At 35.5% G+C, this 22,982-nt stretch overlaps 4 protein-coding genes across 4 annotated transcripts in view; 1 reads left to right on the top strand and 3 right to left on the bottom strand.

Moving 5' to 3' along the window:
• The window catches only part of LOAG_16763 (hypothetical protein), a gene marked incomplete at its 5' end in the record, with an annotated part of 17,149 nt that extends 10,504 nt beyond the window's left edge, over positions 1-6,645 (bottom strand). Inside the window, one exon of the mRNA XM_020449417.1 lies at positions 6,437-6,645. Within this exon, the coding sequence (XP_020307040.1) occupies positions 6,437-6,645 (209 nt within the window). The remainder of the gene's footprint in view (positions 1-6,436) is intronic.
• A 2,870-nt stretch (positions 6,646-9,515) lies between these two features.
• On the bottom strand, positions 9,516-14,310 carry LOAG_02647 (hypothetical protein; the record flags this gene model as incomplete). The annotated part of the gene is made up of 12 exons (XM_020446074.1): positions 9,516-9,857; positions 10,041-10,126; positions 10,625-10,740; positions 10,894-11,019; positions 11,120-11,304; positions 11,489-11,598; positions 11,729-11,921; positions 12,061-12,209; positions 12,343-12,422; positions 12,708-12,834; positions 13,345-13,706; positions 14,134-14,310. The coding sequence occupies 12 exons, from the start codon at positions 14,308-14,310 to the stop codon at positions 9,703-9,705; spliced, it is 1,866 nt and encodes a 621-aa protein (XP_020303538.1). The 3' UTR covers positions 9,516-9,702.
• Positions 14,311-15,408: 1,098 nt separating this feature from the next.
• Positions 15,409-15,906, top strand: LOAG_02648 (hypothetical protein; the record flags this gene model as incomplete). Its single annotated transcript, XM_020446075.1, has 2 exons — positions 15,409-15,737; positions 15,892-15,906. Exons 1-2 carry the CDS (start codon positions 15,552-15,554, stop codon positions 15,904-15,906), a joined length of 201 nt encoding a protein of 66 aa, XP_020303539.1. The 5' UTR covers positions 15,409-15,551.
• Positions 15,907-16,737: 831 nt separating this feature from the next.
• LOAG_16764 (hypothetical protein) lies at positions 16,738-22,774 on the bottom strand (the record flags this gene model as incomplete). Its single annotated transcript, XM_020449418.1, has 6 exons — positions 16,738-17,927; positions 20,721-20,876; positions 21,006-21,231; positions 21,922-22,317; positions 22,502-22,607; positions 22,651-22,774. 6 exons carry the CDS (start codon positions 22,772-22,774, stop codon positions 17,175-17,177), a joined length of 1,761 nt encoding a protein of 586 aa, XP_020307041.1. The 3' UTR covers positions 16,738-17,174.
• Positions 22,775-22,982: the final 208 nt, after the last annotated feature.

The raw sequence follows: 22,982 nt of genomic DNA on the forward strand, positions 1-22,982 counted from the left end.
GGTAGATAATGAAAGTGTGTCAAATGTGTGTTGCAAATGCAAATTAATTAGCCGGATATTGACGTCCAGTTCAGTGTGTTTCCCATCTACCACATCTACTCCTGCCCAAACATTTTCTTGATCTTTATCTTATTTTACCTATCATTCTAATATCATAAAGCACCTCTGTGTGAATTCTAAAAAAAACCAATCACTAGGAAGTACAATTTTCCATTTTCTTCGAGTTAAATATATATTTTCTTCGCAGTAAACTGTTGATAACGAGAAATTGGAAATATTCAAAATTTCCTGATTAAAAAAATTGTTTCTGATCAGTTTAAAGGTTAGAAAAACGACGGTCTCCTCAACCATTAACATACTTATGTTTAAGGAAGATGGATCTTTCTGAGTATCCCAAATTCGTTCTGTAATCATGGAAAGCAAAATCAGTAAGGTTTCATTTTAAGAAACGACAAATTAGTGTCATTAGTTAAAAGAAAGTGAGTACTATAAATCATCCCTAAAAAGAATGAAATGGAAAACTTTAGTAAGCACAAAGTGAAACATTATTCCTGCTCTCGTCTCGTGATTTCAATCTTAAATCTTGCTATCAATCATGAGATAATTCAGTAACCTTGGTATGTCTTCTGGAGGACAAGGTCAGAATTAATATGGATGTTTATGTATACAATGACAATTCTTTTACAGAAAAATTTTTTTGACCTGACATTCACTTCACTTCCCAGCTATATGTCCATCTTTTTGACTCTTGTTAAAGAGTTGGTCAGCTATGTAGAATTATAGCTATCATTTTACTCTGCATTACGGAATGAGCGAAGTACGGCACACCGACGATCGATTTTGGTGAACCTCAAAAAATGGTGCACAGTAGCTCCGAAGCAAATAACTCTTCAGAAACGAAAGCAATTAATCCTTCAGAAGCTCCTCAAAGACTATGATCAACGTGTTCCACCAACACCAACTAATAGTTCAGGTATAGTTAAATGCTTTGTAATTGCTTTGGCAAAATAAATCTTTGTGCCAAGATATAAACTGTTTTAGTTATGTATATTTGCGTCGCACCATCTTTTTCTCATTATTCCAAATAGGCTTGATGAGACACAAAGTTTTGCAATGACCAGATTCTATTTGAAAATCGAAATAAAGAGAATTTAATTTAAAACATTCCCCACTTGTGGAAGGCCCTACTAGGCTTTTCCAGGCCCCACTGAGTCGCTGTAATGTAACAATAGAGACCTGTAATCCATTAGACCTCTATGAAGACATTAACTAAGTAGTCTTGACGGTTAGAATAAAGAGTAGTTTCCCAAGAATAATAAAAGTCTCTATTCGCACAATTTCACAAGAAAAAAAAATTTCCCAAGAATAATAAAATTTCTCTCTATTCGTACAATTTCACAAGAAAAAAAACTTTTCTTCGAGTTGAAAAAACAAAATACGATTACAAGAAAAGGGGATACAAAATTCCATGACGTACAAAGTTCCGAAAAATCTTTTCATTTAAATGAAATCAGTTGCCAGAAAACAGATAGTTTATCAACTGGAAGAGAAAAAAAAACAGTTGTAAAGATTGGATCTGTATTTCTGCTTTTTCTTGTCGTGGCAAGGATAAATTTTTCTGCTATATGAACAACGAAATTCAAAATCTAATGTGTTCCAAAAGAGAGGAACAGTGAACTACAAACGCACTCACCTCAGGCTACAACTGATTTCAAACGATTGAATCTTTGCTGAACAACATAAAATAGTACCTTCTTGGTTTACCTGGAAACTTCTGCAACATATCTCGTCATACAACTCTATTTGATTTTGGCCAGATTATCCACTCCAATAAGATATCCAAGTTAAAGTTTCGAAGTTCATGAAGAACTGTTTTATTAAACTTAAAGTCCCTAAAACAACACTTTGGATTTGCCGGAATACCTTTCAATCCATGTCACTCGTATTTTATGCATAACTCTGTATTCTGTTCACTGGAATCTTAAAAAAAGAACAAACAGAAACACGCTAATAAATCGCTGAACAATGAACAAACAGGAACAGCAGTCGATTCCAAATTCGAGAGAGCAAAACAAGTAATTAAATAAGATTTTCTTACAAATGTCAGCCGTTTTCTTTTTTAGCAGTTATTGGACCTGTTACTGTTAAAGTAAACATTATGCTACGAACGTTAAACAAAATCGATGTTGTAAATATGGCAGGTCCTTTTTTTAAAAATTGATTTTTGTCAAGTCGAAAACGAAAATGCATAAGATGCACATAAATTAAGGAAAAGAATACCGATATGTAGGATAAAGAACAATTAAAACTAGCGGAAATAAAGTTTCTATTTCTTCCACAAATTGAGAAACTTATTGGAAGCCGAAAACTAGAAGGCTAAACAATAGAAAGCTGAAAAACAGATATTAATTTCAAGGTTGCTATGTCATACTGAAATGTAACATCTAGCTTTCAAAAATTATCAGAGATATGTTGCAAATGTCTTTCTCAATCTCTGAGAAATGTTCAAGGTTAAAAAAGTATCAAGTTTGAAGGCGTGTGGGATATCTAATGATGTATCCAGAACTACTTTTGGCCATTGCAGAAATCTGTTTCTACTAAATTAATCACTGTTCGATTTTTTCTTAAATTTAGTTGGAATTACAGTTCTATTTGCAATTGCAGAAATACAACATGCAGGTGACGTTCAGGGAAAAATGACTTAATGTAGGTTAGCTTATGAAAACATGTAAATTACCAATATGCCTGATTTCCTTACGGTTTCCCATGTCAAAAACAATATTTGGATGTCTGATTCATTTTTTCCGATATGTAAACAACATAGAAAAATTCCCTTGTTTTACAAATGTACATCTTTTTACAAAAATGATTCCTAAAATATAATACCTCAAGACGAGTTACGAAATGAACAAAGACTGCTGCCTGATTCATTGGGTAATTCGTAAAACTATTCTGAATGCATTACTCTGAATGCGCTATCTAGAAAGTATCACGAACTTATTTCAGACTGAAAAAGCAGCACACAGTCATCACATGATACAAAAAACATGTTTTTGAGTATATACCTGAATGGACAGATACTGTATAGCGTGCGATTATCATTGACGCTATCATCCCCAATGCATTAGAACCTTATCCCTTCGATGTGCAATACTGTGATTTCGATTTAACCAGCTACGCCCACACTGTTATCATATCCTTTCTTTTCTGTTCGAAAATCATTTTTGAATTAATGCAACAATTCAAGTGTTAAGCATGCTTTTGATAAAGGAAGGAAATTTCTTTTTTGTATAAATTGTATTGAAAACTTCTGTAAACTTCGTGGAATTCTTCTAAGTTCATTGATTTGCACAATTTTCTGTTTGTACAAGTAAGTTTATAAACTGAATCCTATTTCAGCACTGGTTGGAAGTAAAAATAAGTTATCCTGCCTAAAATACTCTTTTTACGCCAAGAACATAACCTTTTTTTTATTTGGAAAGCAGTATAATTAACAATAAAAGTAATAATGGATAACAATGTAATCAAAAATTGAAAAAATTGCGAAATAGAAAGTATTGAAACATTTTTTTCGCAACACTGGGAAATTGCAAAATAGAAATTTAAAATTCACAGTAAAGAAGAGCGCATTAAGTATTCAGTGGAAATCTTATTTAGCAATGATAATCCTTGAAAAATCTTCGGATTATCAGGATATTGTATATGAATGAGAAAGAGGAGGACCGCCAGTGCAAACAAAGCTTGGTGTTGGCAGTGATCTATCTAATCTTTTGATTATAGCTATAGAAACGAACCATGAATGTACCAGTCACACTAATACAGGTACTTCCTACTTTCGCATAATTCGTTACCAGTTAATCATTACAGCGTTTCTTCTAGCTTGTAATGCAAAAGTACCTCACGCGATCGTGCACCCTCTTCAAGGATTTTGTGATGGCATCTTTTAAACCAATGCTTTCATCAAGCCTGCGGTGAGACTGCCAAATCTGCGTAGTAAGCTAACATCAACCTCCTCCCTCTGGTCTTGTGATTCCAAAATATAGAATCCTTATTTATATTTCGTCAACCCTGCTGTCTCTTTCACAGAATGATTTTCTAGGGATTTATTATCGCTTAAGTTTTTAAGCGGCCTATGAAATTTACATTATGGATTCCTGAAAAGTTCATGACTATCCCCAAAATTTCAGGAACCTATGCTTGTTTAAGGATGCGTCTCGAACTCTCGCGTCAACTCAGGTCAAATTTTTATTAATTTTAAGCTTCAGTTATTTGAAAGACTTCGCCAAAAGTCTAGAATGAGAGAAAAGCATTTTTTAGGTTCCCTTAAAAACCACTAATTTGTTTCATCTTAGGTGGGGTCAATGTATTCTTTATTTCTATATTAAAAGTTTCCATTAAAGAAGCCAAATTAAAGCTAGCTTATTAATATACCTTAACATTAATTGGTCACTTAAAAGATTCTATTTCTTAATCTACTGCATCCAAGAAAAAAATCTTTTCAGCTACTACTTAATCCAACTCTATGGTCCAACAACAATGATTGTGATCGTCAGCTGGATGAGCTTCTGGATTGACATACACTCCACAGCAGGCCGTACTGCCCTAGGCGTCACTACTCTGCTCACAATGACAACACTGGTAAGCTAGTCTTTCATGTACTGAGGTGGAAAATTCTGTCCACCGCTGGAAGACGTTTGATTTAATATTGGAACTCAATTCAGCTGTCAATTTTATTAATTAATATTTGATGTTCCTAATTATACTAGCTTCTTAAACTTTTTGTATAAGATTGCTTTGCCGCAAGGATCAAGATTCAAAATTGGAAAGGAAAGAAACAATGGTACTTTCCGTCTCTTGTAAATTTAAACGCTTCAGTTAGATGAAGCTCAAGTAAAGTTCAAAAACTGTCATAACTCGTTACTTTCGAAAATGAAAAAACATTTCGGACTTCATTTATTAATACAAAGTTGCCTCCAGTAAGCTATGTAAAAGTGGTGGACGTTTGGCTAGGTGGTGAGATATCATCTATTTTTTTGCTCGCCAACACCGAGTTTCTAAAAATTATTTAGAAATCAGCCACTAATCAAAAAAAAATTTTCAAAAATGAAAATCCTTAATAAGTATATTACGTGAATGATAAACACTTAAATTTATAGGAAGAAAAAATTCGTATATAGGTTTCGGCTTGTCAAACATTCGTATTTGGAGCACTTCTAGAATATGCTTTCGTCTCTTATCAAGATAACTGTATTCAAGAGAAGAAAAATTGTACATCAAGAAAAGGATGTCGAAGAATTGATAAACGAAGTATTGGAAATCAAAAAACCTACCAGCAACAATGTACCTGTTATTTGGTGAGCTGATAGAGATTCTACTGAGAATAGAAAACAGAAATTAAGAGCTGTGAATTAGAAACCTCAATTTAAATCTAAATCTGAAATACAGTTCCCATTAAGCAACAGTCTATCGGCACCGTTAAAATTCGAAACTTCATGAAAATAATAAACATGGCCACGAGGAAGTGAGGTAAGGAATTAAAAAAGGGAGAAAAGCTGAGATTTTCGAAAACTTACAGATCAATCTCCCACTAAATAAATATCTTATAAAATTTAACTCTTGAAGAATTAACTTTCCGGAAATATTTGAATCCAGTGTCTCTTGCAGTTATCAGTGCATCCAAGTGAAAGAGTAGTGGATGTATCAAGCAACTTTTCATGAGGCCTTCTTATTTTCCATCTAAAATTGATTTCTATGCCCGATCTTGTGTACGGATTTCATTTACTATATTAACATTATCTACTGGACGGCATGCTTTGTCATAAGTCTGTATGTGACCCCAAAAACTGATTTTTTAAAACCTACCTTCGTGGAGTAAAATCATAAAATCAAAAAACGCAACTGAAGAAAAATTGGAATTTGAATTAACAAAATCAGTGGGTCTATCCAACTACGTGTTATATAATTTTCAGCGTTAAGTTCACTGTTGTATAAAAAATAACAGTAAAAAGATTTATCGCAAATAATCAACCTTTTTGTATGGCCTACTAGATATTCCGACCCGGATACTTATCAAGAATGAGGTGTAGGATAACAAGCAAAAAAGAATAGAAGTGAGGAAAACGAAAAGAAAGAGAATGAAACACAATAATTATTACAAGTATCATTATGAATTGTTTGTTTGAACTGTCAAACATTCTTCTGCAATCTTGAATTTCACTACTTTAGCTCTTAGCTTAAACAATTTATGGTGATGCAAAACATCTCTTTAACTCCATCAGTTCAATGATAAGGGAGTCCCTTATCTTTCCTATTTCTTCAAATAAAGAGAGTTTTTAACCTGACTACACTCTTCTCATGATTATATCTAAGCATTCAGATACCTCCAGTTTTATTGGCCGGTTTTTATATGAATTAACTTGTACTGTTTTAAAATTACCTGCATACGGTGGCCATGCAATCACGACACCACCACCAACAGTCTCCCTTTCCACCATCTTTGCTGCTATGACTAATATCCTGTGTTAAGCTTTCATCGCCACTGGCGCAACTTCTAAGTCCATCATTTGTAAATGGTGCACTACAGTCTTGGCACTTCATTACCGTTGACTTTGTTGCTGTTGTTGCTGCTTCTGACATTGATGTCATTATTTCAACATTTCTAGTCCTTCTAGTTTATTAATTTCATTTGTCGGGATCAAAACGAACAACTCCTGGATTTCGCTGATATACTTTCAGCAATATCTGCAAACATGAACAGTTACTAAGTTCCCATGGGGCACAGAATTGGCATATATCAACTTTCCAATACAATAACTTCAAATAAATAGTGAATCTACAATTTTATATAAAAGACAACTTTATTATACAACCCTTCTCATCTTCTCGAATGACTTGGACTTCAAAACAGATCAAATTAAAGTCAACATGAGGGACAGAGCAACCATCGTATTTAGAATACTGTTCTTAAATAAACATCAAAAATATACTAACCAGTTTTTGAAAGAAAGCCTTAAACCTTGCTGTAAGATCAATTTAGAACGAATACAATTTTGATCAGTGAAATTATTCTCTCAAAAAAATTTAGTACATTGCAAATCCTTCTACATTTTATTGTTACATCAGTTTTTGAGAATTAGTCTGAAAATTTTCTTGTCTTAAACAAAAAGAGAACGAGTAAAATGTCAGTAATATCACTACGTATGTTTTTCGAACAAATCTCATAATTTACCAAACTTTATATCCCTGATAAAGAGTAAAAGATGAAGGTGGGCCAAGAAAGCAAAAAGCACCTTCTTCCTGTAACATGAGTTTTTGTTCAGCATTCTTAGATAAAAAAAACAAAAGGCCAAGGAGGAAACACTAAATACGTCATAACCATTCATTCATGGAAGCATTCAAGAAACTAATTCATTTTCATTTTTCACTAATATTTAAAAATGATTTAACTGGTGGAACAGCCCAAAACATGATCGGACCAAAAGGAAGAAACGAATGATTACGAGTCAATAAGTAAATTTGAAGCATCTCTGTGGTAAGAAATCAGTTCAGAATAAAAAGAATGCCAGAAAAGAAGCATTCTAGAAGAACCTCCAAACTACAGAAATCTCAGAAAAAAAAAACGAAAAGTACCACACATCTTCTAAGTACCGACCGCGAAACAGTGCAAACAAAACTATATTTGCGAATATTCCCTCCTCATGGTATGCGCTCTGAAATTCGATACGTCTCAAACGATAGCGGTGTTACGGACTCTTCCACACGACATCTCTCAGAGTTAGCAGGTGTCACAAATCTTCTACACCTTTATCTTCTGCTGGCATTCATGATTAGTAACTGTAATGAATTTACATAAACATTTCTCTAGATATACGTACTATAATCTCTTCCTCGCACTCTTACCAGCTCAGCTTCATTCGCCAACTTCATTCATCATCCTTTCTTTGCTAGATGGGAAAACCATATCCAACTTAATATTATGATAATGCAGTTCACTGTGAAATCCTAAATTTATTTGCTTTGAAAGTATGAATATTATTCAACATATCAAAATTTATTGCAAAAGCTATACATAAATTACTTTGACATAGGAGTTAAATGTGGTACTAAAAATCCAATATTATGGAACATAGTGTTGTCGCATAAAGTAATGCAAAAAGCTCATTATGTGAAGCAACTACTTCAAAAAACGTAAGAGTAAGAAAGGGACTAAACATAATCATGATTAGATCAAATATTTCCTTACATTATCTGAATGGAAAAAAATTACATTTATTTGTGGAGTAGGACATTCTACCAAAATAACTGAATCTGCAGATAGTAGTGGAACCAACTTGCTATTATTTATACTTAACTCCCCTGAAATGACCATAATAAATTGTCCATTCTTTAATTCCCTAAGATCCCATCTTTCAAACTGCAATAATAACTTGCTTATCGTCGCCTCAATTCCCTCCTCATCTATGAAGTGATATTCTAAGCAGTGTTGAAAAAATGTTGAATGCTGACAAACGCAGTTAAGCGAAGAATGGAAAAGAAGATCGACCTTTCGAGGCAATGCAAAATTATACATGTAAATCGATAGCATGAATAGAAGCTAGAACTCCAAACGCTTTATATTGTGCAATGCATGGAATAAGAAATAATCCTTCTAGGCAGTAAAGACGGTAAAAAAGACTGATTTAAATTATGAATGAATGATATACGTACAAGACCTCAAATCATAAGTAAAAATACGTTGAAGGTACGACAAATTCAAAAGCAAATGAAGCGATAAAAGAAAATCAGCGACCGATTTTCTTCTCTCCGGAGTGGAAGCGATAAGGGAGGATGAAAGTTCACGAGTGATGCTGATTACAAAAACCACCTGATTCCAATATGCCAGGAGTTACTGAATTATTTTGAAATACTGAAATACTTTATAATACTGAAATTACTAGCAAAAGTAACAAACTAGTATCTTGGTAAATGACAGTTGTTGAAAAAACGGATTGGACGTTGATTGTACATATTGAAATATGAGATTACTAAGCGTAAAAATAGTAGTATTAGTACCACAATTACAACTATCACAACTGCGCCTCCTATTCTGTAATTGAAAGAAAGAATCAACATCGTAATTTTTGATTACGGCTTTTTTTTAGAATTCTAAGATAGCTAGGGTTTAAGATAGCGAAAACAAGTGTTAAAGCAGTAATTAGTGGAAAAAATTTTTTTAATCTTTTCATTTCCCGAATGGACAGTCCCCTTGATAAAATATATGTTAGCCTTGTCAATTTTTTGTTCGGATAAATCCCTCGAGAAAAAATTGGGAACTAGCATGAAGAAATACGCTGTGTGACTTTATGATTTCTTCTTAACTTGATGTTTTTGGGTCTCATTGTAATAAATATTTACTTAAGGATGACAAAGAGCAGTGATACGCCAATCCACTACAGTTCCAGCAGTATCAGGAAGACATAGTATACTGTACGCAACGGAAGACACTGCGATAAAACATAAAAGTGAAGCATGGTAGTGAACTAGGAAACTGTTAGAAGGCATTCAGAAAGTAATAAGATATACATCACGAAGTGGACAATATGAGTAATAAATGTGATAACACAGTGACCCAAAAAAACAAAACTCTTCCTACCGAAATCTTGACACTCAAAATCTATTGTCTGAAGCATTCTGCCAACTTTTACACTCTCAAATGTCGTCTTACTAGACACATTTCTTGATCTCTGCATTGACAAGATCTCGAATAGCAGTGAAACTGTTGTTCTTGAAATGAACGTACTTCTCGCCCCGTACTTCGACGATTTTAAAGTATGTCGGACAAACTTCGCAGAGTAAATTAATAATTGCTTCAATTTCCACTACAAAAAGAAGAGTATCAGCAGTGATAAAAAGCTTGATTTAAACATAATTTAAAAATTCAAATTATGAAATAAAAAGCAATTTATTAACGCCATGAAAAGCTCACAAAATTACTGTAATCAATAAAAGCGATTTTTTACAATTAAGCTGAACAAAGTTATGAGATTAACATAAATTCGCACCTTTCGAAATACAGCCAATACTGAAAGCCAATTTATCGATCAATTCCGCAAATTTCACTGATCCAATCTTTTTCAAATTGTAGTAGCTAAAATTTTCTAAATGAATGGAATGATTATAAACGTTTCTCTATTTGCTGACTCTTATCTGATTGTTTTGAAGATATACAGGAACGAATGAAATAGACAGCATCAGTCTTACATGCTAATAACGACAAACTCTTTGACGATCTTCTAGAAATGCGGTAATTGATTAAATTAGCACTTTCCTACTTTTCGCAATAACTCATTATAGTTGAACGATCACTGACTGATCACTCGACTTCATCTCTTTGAAGATAATGATAGCAGAAACATAACAGTATGTTGCAAAGTTATTCTAACAAGCTTTTGCAGAAGCAAAAAAAATCCGACAATAATCGAATAAAAATAGATCTTTCTAATCTCCTGGCAAAAATTAACCCTACTCCTTTATTTTCTCATCAATTTCAAGTGAAAAAGACTCGGGAGCAATACATATATTAAACAGACAATGCCAACTATATTAAAATTCACAAAATTTTGAAAAAGGGATATATTCAATTCACCTGCAAATGCACTGTAGCAACGAATGGGAAATCCTTTCCAACCTTCCTTTCCTTTGCTCCATTTCGGGATTTCGCATCATTTCCCGCTGCTTCCGCTCTCGCTCTTTGGCTCGAATCTTAATAATTCCCTACGATTGGTAGCAATAACAATTTTCAAACTCTATCTAGACTCTATCCCAAACATACAACGTCACAAATTTAAAAATAATATTCAACCAAAAAAAAAAAATTACAACCAAATTAAATTCAACCAAAAAAAAAATGTATACTCTTTCCAAGAGACTTGGTTTTGAAGAGTTTTTCGTTTCTACATATTTTTTCGGCGATAACGGTATGAATTTGTCAGCAACAACAGCGATTTTCTTTTCCGGACTTCTGAGTTCCTTGATCACCATCTGGAAATCATTCCAAACTAAATTATTAAAAATGGTGAACTACAATATCACCACTTTTGGAAATACTGTTATACAATTAGCAATACATATAAAAATGAACCTTAATCTTCTCAGGAAGAGTACCACTGCTATCAGGCACTGCTTTCAAATATTCCCTCATCGTTTCAGGTTGACCAGCATCACCTTTTGGCATTTCAGGTAAATTCGCAGGTATGATGTCATTTACAGCGTCAAGGTCAAAATCAGGATGATATCTTGGAAGTTGTTCATCGGGTGAAATTTCAACTGAAACAACGTTCAAAGCAAAACATAATCAATGAGCTTACGTAAAACAGCAGTATAAATGAACAGCGGAAACCAATTTAGTGTCAGAGAAAAACCAATTAATTCAAATGCAACTACAATGGACTCCGCTGCTCATAAAACGTTCGGGATATAATCTGGATAACGAAATGCTGGAAAAACATACTTCCTTCATTTTTCAAAAAAGCAGCATGCTGTATATTTACCAGCTTGCGTAAACGACTTTTGAATTCCAGTTTCCGATGTAAACGATGACTTTCTAGTTTTGGAGGGCACCTGTAGAGTAATTATACAAGATAATCTGTAACTACAGTATCAAAAATAGCACGCAATACTTTCAATTTATTGTAATTGAAATACTTGATTTATCTCTTCCAAGATTTAATGGGGCAATTATAGTACATGCCTAGTAAACACATCCGGTCCATATGGTGATTTGATCGGTGACTTCATCACAGTTCTCATAGATGGCGAGGCCATCGAACTTCGGGAAAGTGAAATTAGAGGAATTTTGCAAGGTGAGCCCAATACTGGTTTGACCGGTGAAGAGTTCGACAAAGAAGTTTCTTCCAGATTTTCTTTCGGCGGAAAAGCAAGGTCTGCAAAACAAAGAGAAACGTGATGACCCTTCTTTTCCTAGGAAATAATTTCCGCCCTATTTTCCATTTTGGTTCTCCCCGAAGATCGTAAAATTCTGAAGAATTATCATGTTCCACAATTTAAAAGAAATTACGGTACCATTAATAAGATTCGGTTCAATTACATATTCATATTCTTTGAAATTACAGTGCCTGCCACCAATCGGCATCCAACGTCGCTCACATCGAATATTATAGGATTCAGGGTATATCGACAGTATCATTGCGAATTGTTGCTCATTATAGTTGCTAAAAATAAACATCATTTAATCCAACTTCCTCGAAACTTTCTTTGAAATATTGAAACCACACGAGGATAAATTTTAAATCACTCGCCATCTTCCATTTCCCATAGCATTGTATATGTAGACCAATTAGATACCTTTTCAATTTACGTTGAACATTAGTCATCACTTCATTCAACGTAATTCGTTTTCCTTGCGTTTCTAACCATGAAACAACCTAAAACAATTAACTTGAAAATCTGGAAAATGCTTATCTACCCATCACTGATAGCATCGCCATGCAAAAACTCTCCAACTTTTTATTCGTAGCACTTCTTTTCTTACTATGCAGTGGCATAAATTCAGATTTAAAATAGCATTTAATTGTTTAAATTATATAACAATTTCTAAGTAAAAGAGAAAAAATCGAAGTCAGTCAAGCTAGCTTTGATTAAACCCTAAAAAACAGGTATCTTCTTTACTTGCTCATTCCTTCAAAATACTTTTTCCAAAAGTGACTTGCCACTTCTGTATAGTCGAACAAACGCAGTAAGCGTTCATACTTTGCAGGAAGAGGAAGTGTATCACTTAAAGTCGATTTTGCACTGCTTTTAATGCTTTCAACCAATTTTACTGCGCTTGGCAGAACGCTAAAATTTGCATCATTAAAATGTGCCAAAAATATTATATGCAAAGTTTTATAGGGTGAACAGTACATTGGAACGAAGAATGTCTGAGATCTAGCTTAAAGATAGTCTCTAAAAAAGTATTACTGTTTACGTTAAAGCAAAATGTTCCGGGCAAAGTAAAAACTTGAGCGTAATCGAACAAGTGCAGTAAGCGTTTATAGTTTGTGGAAAATGGAAGTGTATCACTTAAAGTCGATTCTACACTGTTTTTGATGCTTTGGACCAATTTTACTGCTCTTGGCAGAATGGTAAAACTTGCATCATTAAAATGTGCCAAAAATATTATGCACAAAGTTTTAAGGGTGAACAGCAATATCTGGCATGAAGAATGTCCAAGTCTAATATACAACTTAAACAGAGTCTCTAACAAAAGTATTATCGAAAAGAGACCAAAAAAACGGTGACAGATAAAGTAAAGAACCAGATGCTATGAAGTAATTAAACCGATTTTCTATTAAAAATAAAATTAACCTCAGATCAGCACTATCTGCTTTGTTCGTTTCAGTTTCAAGAGGGACTGTAATACCAACTTCCACCGTACCATGCTTAATTTTATCGTACACATCTTTCCGCTTTTCTTTCGACTCAGTTCCTGTTATTCTCTTTATTGAACACGTAGATAGTTTACCGTTCTCCACAACTTCCAAACTGGATTCATCAGCATCATTATCACTCTTATTTACCTTACCACTCTTCGGAACGACCTCTGCCTCATATGTTATTGGCAAAACCCATTTTTGGCTGTCACTTTCAGTTTTTTTCTCAGATATTTGCGGTGATTTTAAACGAGCCATCTTTTTGGGTGATTCCAGAGTATGCTTAGTAGCTTTTACCTGCAAAGAAATAAAATGGACAAATCTGATTGTTTCTAATCGACAAATCTGATTGTTCAGATGTAAACGGAGTCCATCTTGACATGCTGGAAAGGATATAATGGTAACTATGTGTAAAAGTGTGGCAGATAGTATATTCTAGAACTGCACTCAAGTGAGAAAAACAACGCAGATGAAACAATTTGGCCAAAGAAAATGCTCTGAAACACGGTCGATAGAGCCAACCAAAATAATGAAAGTTTTGTTCGCTAATATTGCAACTTATTCTGCACTGTCCGCGCTTTTGTATTCGTTTTCATGTTAAGCATCCAGCCATACTAAACATCAAGGCAGACCGTTAGTTTCTGATTTCACAGTCTGATAATCTGATTTCAAACAATATTATGTCTTATACTGAAAAAGAAATCCAAGCTTATAACCTCCTAACCTCATCATTTTCGGCAAACACCTTAAGACGTTTAAATTTTTTGACTTGATCACGGTGGATGGTCGGGAAGTACTCGACCACTTTTGTTTGACCACTCGACGCTGATGCCGCAAGCGGGCAATCTCTTTCTTCTGTTGCCCTGCCACGAATTTTTGTTCGTACTTTTCTGATTGACATTTCTGAAAGAAAAGGAAAATTCTAGCTTTACCGCAGAAATATTTAAACGAATCCTAAAAAAACACATATAGGTTCACTCCACATAAACGCTTCAAGACATTATCTGGTCAAACATTCCATGCTCGGTAATTTGTATCACTAGATATATTGCTGATACAAATTAATTTCACACAAATAAACAAAGATGACTTCTGCTTTCTTATCACTAATATTATTTTCCAGTAAGGAATTCGGGTAGGATGCACTTCGGCTATAATAATTAAGACTGTGGATTAATTGTCGCTGTTTCAAACTAAAGTGCAAACCATCAGGTAACAAACACAGAAGGGAAAAAAAGGCACAGAATAATTCGTGATCACAATCTCAATCAAAAAAATGTCTTATATTTTGAACTAAGATCACTAGAGCTAAAGATTAAAGAGAAAAACGAGAGATTATTATGTGACCTTATAGGCGCATCGACTGCTTCAACAGCGATTTTTGGCTCCAGAGAAATTATAAAGCAGTAATGAAAGAATCTCGAACCTTGCAGGAATATCTGTGAAATGCAACAGTCATTAAAACCTTTTCCTCATGATATATTAAGATGAGCAACAAAGAGGGAAACTTTCTGTCAACCTCTGCAGCACTTCAACTAAGAGCTCTCCAGCTCTTCTCCCGGCGGTGACAAAGATCGCCATCTCCCCATCCTTCTTCCGTCCAACCTCGAATTCAAATCACTTTGTTAGCCGCATCTTTCACTCAACAATCGATATCCAGACTGGTCTCGCGACGACATATTACTGTAACAGGATAAAAGAACTGGCGCGACATCTGGCTAAGTCGATCAATGAGACAAGGGAGAGGGCATGCTTTTCTGCAGGAGTATACCTAAGGGTTGGAGTAGGAGGTCAATGCAGTTGAGGGCAGAGAGGTAATGTTTAACCAGAACGAGGCCAAAAACGGATAAAGGAAGGATGAGGTAAAGGTGAGGTAAGAGTGAAGTATAAGTAAAAACGGTTCATACTCCTTTGTGGGTCTTTGACTAAGGATTGCTTGATCTTTCACTTCTTCTATGCGTGTCCTCGATTTGTCAACTTGCAATTATTATATTGGTGTATCATATTCATTAATGTCATCTTGAAAGCTGCTGCCTCTTCACAAAACGACAGGATGTGTAGTTTATCGGATGCATCTTACGCGGAAGGATAATTTGCAAGCTTTCCCCTCTTGTTTCAGAAACGAGAAAAGCGCAGTTATGGATGGGATGGACAGGTCTCAGAACAGAGGCTTGGGCTCAGAATAAAAAAACTGCCCTCAGGTCAACAGCTAATTCCGAATGGCATTTAAGCTTCCCTCACGAAATGCTAACTACCGCTAGGATCTGCAGAAGCCGAGTCTTGCACTGGTATCAGGTCAAAATCCAACGAACCATATCTACTTCGATGGTATCTTTTCTCATATTCTCAGTCAATCGCCATTACTATTGCTCCTACAGACATTTGGAGTTGACGATTAATTGATCATCCCGAACCCCAAATCAGGAAAGAAAACCTCTGACCCTGCACTCCCTTTTATTTGCCAATATCATTGGCTTTTTAGACGTCTCATAAATGACAGTGATTGTTATACGAACCCAGAAAATCGAATTTGGCCACAGACAAAGGATTAACTACGATCATCCTTACGGTATGTTCTGTCCAAAACTCTTGTCCGATAATTTCAGAAACTACGACATAGTTTTCCTGATTGTGCTCGGCAAACCAAAAGAATGCCAGTACTTGCCAACACAATTGTTAATTACTTAGCAAACAAAAAGGAAATTATTTCCAGACTCGACCATAACTTGCACCGGTAACAGCACCGATGACCATATATACAGCTCGTATAGACTAAATCTTTGTCAATTTCATTTCAAACAGCAAAGATTTTATGCATTTACAGACAAAAAACAACAAAACATCTCCATATGCTCTTACTCAGATCCAAGCAGATACTACCTGCTTCCCGCGATTTCTTGGCGAATAAAACGCAGAAATTCGCCAGCTATAGAAAAGTTTTCGGCAGATAAGACATGGAAGAGATGCGTACTTGATCAATAATTCGAATTCTGTAATGAACTGCTGCGATAAATTTTACAACCTACACCACAATGAATTCTTAAGAAAAATACATGATTTAGAACGCGTCCAATTTTCTGGATATATGTTGCTCATAGTGAAAGTCATAAAAGCATCCAAATAACAATTATTCATACCTTCATTATGGGAAAAGCTCATTTAGCCGAGCTGTGTTTGAGAAACACAATTTTCAAACCTTATTCCGCAAATAAGCGTATTTTGAAACGGCACATCTAATTCTTTCATAAACTTCAAAAATTCTAATATTCAACAAACACAATATAAAAAATAAGTAAATAAATAAATAAATATATATACATAAATCTAAATACGAAGAGCTTTTAGACGCGGACAGACCAAAAGTAGGGAGGAAACAGAGAAAGAAGACAGAAAAACAGTGTTACTGAATACACGGCTAGTTTTCTCAACAGATCAATGAAAAGATGCTTTTTACAATAATGATCAGATGAAGGATGGACATAAAATGAGATTTCCCTTGGATAAATTCTATTACTAGAATCTTCTTCAACCTTTCACTTGAGCAGCCATTACAAAATAATGTCCAAACAAGCACATCAATCCAAACAATACAATAGCTTTGTTCCATCTTCCATACATGAATAAAGAGGTCCTTATACCCTTCTTTTCCCTTGGTTCTACACGATCCTGAAAATTATGGATTTCAAGAAATCCATCTCCAGGAAGGTGCTTAGTTACTACTCCACGGCTATCCTTCTCCTGCTATTATTCCTATTACTCCTCGTATTACACAAACAAAAGGAATACTAATTGAGATGAGAGACCCGTGATAATTTCATCCTTTAATTTCTCAACTCTTTCCTCTTCCTCCTCTTTTGGACTGTCGAATTTCGCGCCCGATGGTTGATGTGTCATCATATCCGTATTACAATTCATAGGAATTGATGTACAACCATCAGCAACAACAATATCTGCATTACTGTCAGATGCAAATGTAGACGGAGCAGGAAGAATGGTAGTAGATATCTGGCGTAACAGTGATGAAGATGATGGCAACGATGATGACGGCTTGTTGATACGATTTTTATTATCATCATTTGTCATACTGCTCGTAACGGCTCGATGAATATTTGTATTACACACTGTTTCGCAAAGTACAGGAACATAAACCACCGGACGAGAATCAATTTGGGAGCGGTTCTCATTAAATTCTTTCCTTGAAAGCCATCGTAAATGTGACGAAAAACAACCATCTTCATACTGTCGACAGTCTGTCAGCAAACTGTCATTGCTTCGAGCCTGTTCGGTACATTTTTGACCATGACATCTATTACCTCGTATAGTCATCGCTGCTCCACTAGAACTTGGTCGTTCGATACCGGTTGCTGTATTAAGCCTGCTACGCCCATAAGTAGCCTGAGTAACTGGGACTCGACATGATAATGAGGAGCATGTGAAGGATGCACGCGTATCGAACGGGTTACAATTGGGTGGTGCTCGGATCCACTTCTCATTCTCCTCCTTCGGTACCAAACGTTCCTGAAATTGAAAGAGTAGTTTATGGAAAATTGTTTCGCACAGCTTGTAATAAGTTATCACATTTCCAGTTTATTTATCACACAATATGCCGAATGTGTGTATAATAGACCATAAGTCTTGCGGATTTTTTTGAAAATTTGCAAATTTTAGTCTTAAGTTTGTATTTTATACAGGTCATGTTCGTCTGCCCTTATTAATCGCCTATGTCTTCGATATGTTTATGAACTAAGATTGTTACATTACTGACTCATCGTAGACTTTGAAATCCCTTACTCATTTGTTACTCTTGCCTTCCGCCATTCTTCCCTTAGACTAATTCCAACGTTTGAGATCCAAAGCCTCACCGACAGTTCTCTCTCTTTTGTGAAGAAAAGATGTTGAACTGCAACCAATGGAGTTCGAAAAATTTTGTTTGCAAGAGAAATTTTCAGCAAGAGGAAAAACTAATGGCACATTAACGTATATCGGAGGAAATAACGTACAATGACATGTTGTATAGCTTTGCCTGTTATTCAAACTGTTTCGTTATCAGCTGAATTTACAGCTTCTATTCCCCTATCCTCTGCTTTGCCATATAAATATACAATTAAAAACGGAAAGAGGAAAGAGAAGCTCGGAAGAAATGATTGGGAAAATCGGGTGAATAATTTAATGAATAATGCTACAATATTCTTACAAGTATCAACAAGACAGGAACAGCAACCAGTTCTGTAAATAACTGTCTTCCCTCCGAAAAACATTTCATTTTTCAAACCAAAAATGATAAATCAAAGTTATCTAGGACGCCAGAAATTCGCAATATCTGATCCAAGTAAAAAGAAACAAAAGACAAAGGAAGCAAGGCAAACATTTAACGGGATAAATAATTTTCAAGCAAATAAAGACAATAAAAAGGAGAAAAAACGAAATATGAAGTTCAACTACTTTCCTATATATTTTACGTGTAACAAAATAGTTGAACTTCATATTCCTGCTTCTTATAAGAATCTCATCTGTTTCTCATTCGTCTTCATCCTGTCCGCCGACGTTGTATGAAACGCTTACGATAGAATAATGAAAACTGAAGTAATTTTTAATGTCACAAAATATATTCACTAACAATAAACATACAAAGATACTCTCAGGAAATGTAAGGGAAGCAAAATGAAGTCTTAAATTTCTAAGCAATCTATCTCGAACGAAAACTGACCTATGCATTTATTATCACGGAGTAAGAGTAACAGTCAGACGATGCCAAAGCAAATGGTAGTTTTTTTCTATTTTCCCGATTCTAACATAACAATATGAGTATGCGTATAATTTTCTCGACATTTCAGTGAACCGATTAGCATGGAATGAACCAAACATTCCTTCTCAGTACTTACACATAGAGTTCTTCACGTCCGACACATGTGGTCCCCGAAGTGCAGTCAAAATGGCAGTTGATAAAACAATTAGTTTAACCTATTTTGCGTTGCGCTATAGATTTAAATCCTTCTTAAATCTGTTGGTCTGAAAGTCAAAAATCTATTCGCTTTATCGTCTAGTTCCACTCATATTCTGCCAACAGTGAGAGATGAATCACTATACAATATTTATAACATTTCTTAACCATAAATTTTATACATTTTCTTTAATAATAAAGCGATTTTTTCCCTTCATCAACAAATCACAGGTGGAAGAATGGATTAAAAGTGCAGGAAATATATAGAAAAAGATGAGGGACAATTACAGATCCTCTTGCCGCATTTTTATGAAAGATTCACCCTATTTTCTTCTTTCTCACTTCCAGTATTTATAGCGAGATGTCTGGACATCTTTTTTTTGGCCACAAACGAGAAAATTTCCAGACCATCTATTGTTCACCAGACGATAAGAAATAAATGCTGCTCCACTTTTAAAATCCATCCTACTCCTTTTGGCATGACTTCACTGAAAAAGTACTACCTAGTGGAATTTGAACAAAGAATGCATGAATGAAATGGCTTGATACTTGACATAACTTTTCCCAAGAGATCCACGTGCAAATAAGCTGACGTATGGTATGATAGCATCATTAATCTGAGATGAATGCTGAATAAACGATGGAAATCACTTTGATGTAGAATTACTTTTGTGAGAGACGAAAATGTTTGATGGTTTTTATGCGTGCGCGATGAATGTGAAAGGTTGCAAAAGCGAATAGATGAGGAAAGTAGACACAACATTACTGCTCTCAACTATCATAGCAGTACTGAACGACGTTTATGACTTAGTGAATCGATTCAGCTAAAGAAATCTGTTCGAACTCCTCCGTGATCTATCCATAAAACACTTATTAAAAAAAAGTTTCGGCCATAATATAAAGCTTACTTCTACAAATCGTTCCCCTACATCTCTTAAGATATGCGCTCTATTCAACATAATTTTCAGTTATCCATTTAAAAAAAGAATATCAGCTAGCTTAATTCTTGTTATCGATTTTAAGATGGTTCTCACTCTCAAAAATTTTGTTTCAAAGTTGAAAATTTCCGATTTTCCAACATTCGTGAGAAAACAACAAATGAGCCAATTACTTGAAGAAAATTAGTTTTTTCTTATTAGGACAAAAAAAAGCATTTCTCGGCTCATCGATTCCAAACGAATTATTGCAACGGTATGACTGCTAAAGATGAAAAAGGTGAAAGCAAGCTCATTCCTTACTTATGATTGAAACAGATGGTTCCGTATACTTCCCACGGTACTGGAAAGTTTTACTTTTTGTATTTGAATAGATCCTTAGCACAATATCATCACTGAAAACATCCTATGCATCATAATAAAAGTTTACCATACCATGCGGAGATGACTGTTTTCACCATCGGCCAAGTAAACAGCTGCCGGATAACTGGTTTGCTGGAAAAGACTGTAGGACGCTGAAGAAGTTGCTGGTTTCTGCTTTTGCAAATGGTGCAAATATTCGCCATCATTTGAGTTAGGTGAAGCATTGCACTAATAAAATAACGTTATTTTTATGGGAGATTTTACCAACTGTTGCACAGTGATGCCACCAGTATTGTAGCAAGATCCAGAAATGCCAGAATTTAGAAGTATCTTACTAATCAGAAGTAAAGTACTTACCTGCACGGATGATGTGGAAGCTGTAATTGACAGAGTTGTGGCAGAATACGGATCCGTTTGAACAGTATTCTGCTGGGAATTCTGTCGAGAATGGAATGAAATGACAGATGACAAATCAGTGTTGTTGGCAGTAGTGATGTTGCTAGTGGTAGTTAGAAACCGAGTTGCTGCACATCCCGCTCCACTACTTAAACTTAGTCGATTGACAAAAGAACTCAACTTTGCCCTATAATAAGTGAAGAGATCAACAATGAATAAACAAAAAGAAACAGTAATTGCACAAAAATTTTCCAACCCATCAAGAACCTCCGATATTCAAGAATTAGGGAGCAAATATTACAAAAAGCCTCCAACAAAATTAGGCTGAGAAAATACTCAGTGGTATTGGAAGGGAGAGCGGCAGTGGGATAATACCAACGCATGGAACATTGCATTCTTCGGGGGTTCAAGTAGGTCGAGAATGAATTTTAGCATGTTTACTAATACATCTTCCATAAACAAGTTTTGATTGAATGAAGTAGTTTGATGGACGGTGTCGTAGGTCTTCTCTATAAAAATGAGCTGTCTTTATGCATAAAAACAAGTTACTGCACGGAATATTGCAGATAAATTTGAACTACATATTTGCTTTAATTAATCTATGATCTGCATCCATCAATTTCAAAGATATTTTGAGTAAATGATGTGCTCTGAAGAAACTAACTGCTGGCCACTGTCTGTTACCATGCCAGTTCTTAAAGCCTACCCAATAAATCCGCCAATACCTTGGCAGTGATCGGAACGAAGTCCATCCCACAGAGGTGTAGCCAATTTGATCGAAAGGATGACAAAACCCGCCGAGTCACACTTTGTCTTACACTTGCAAATTGTGACCGGATGCATAGAGAGATAAGGAGTAACTGACGAAGTGACTAACCTCGCGAATGCAAAAATTGAATTTCGCTGTCGTTGCGACAATTTTTCCAGCTTTTGCTTACTACGCGTAACTGTAGGACTGCAACAGTCGCGCCTGATTTCTCCCGCAGACTCTTTCTTTGAGCCGCTAGAGGAAATCTCCTTCCGATGAAATTGCCGTTGTTGAAAATTACGTTGAAACGATACAGGAGTAGTTGAGTGCTGTTGCTGCCGCTCGTACTTGTGCAAGTCGGATCGACTATAACGATCAGGGCAACAGGCTGCAGCTTGCGGCTCATCCAGTCTGCTCCGTCGCCTCCCTTTTCTAACTACTCGTTTACTTCTTCCTCTATTCTCCCTGCTTGTTGGTACGGTGATACGACGTGACGTCTGTCTCTTCCGCAAACCACCTCTATCCCTTCAAATGTAAACATTCTCAGAGATTCATAACCACACGCCTATATACCTATATATAGATATTGCTTGCATAGCACTTATATGGATAAACATAAGCAGAAAAACTGCTTCACTGCTTATTCTCAGAATGCTCCGTACATGTGCACAGCTATACTACATGCATTCATAAGCAGTATTGCACGCACCACTGTAATCCCCGCGAGTCGATCTCGCGACCCTTTGACCTCACCCCATCCCCCCAGGTGGGAAGAGCACCAGCCTCAAAAGACGGCACCGTCCATTGTCTGTCTGCTGAATTCAAATTCTCTCCCCCCGCATCTCTGTTAAGTGAAACCTTGTCCGTCAGGTGGTATGTAGTCTATCTGTATATATCTCTGCTGTGTCACCTTGCTCATTCTAGTCTCATGTCGCCCTTGACAACGAAATGTCTGCTGTCTGCCCCTCTTTTTTATCTCCATTTGACCAAAGTGTTTCTGTGTCTAGTCCACACCAAAACTGCGCATACATGTCATTCCTATTCCCTTCCATTTGCAATGTCTCGACACTCTTGCTCATTCGCACACTTGCACTTCTCTATTGCTTTCCTTCCACCCAAACAAGTAGTGACGAGAACCATTGTAATTAACAAGTGTTTCTCTCTTCCTTCTTTCTCTGCGTACTCTTTAA

The sequence above is a fragment of the Loa loa genome, assembly GCF_000183805.2.
Source record: "Loa loa unplaced genomic scaffold supercont3.18, whole genome shotgun sequence".
NCBI classification, from domain to species: Eukaryota; Metazoa; Nematoda; class Chromadorea; order Rhabditida; family Onchocercidae; genus Loa; species Loa loa.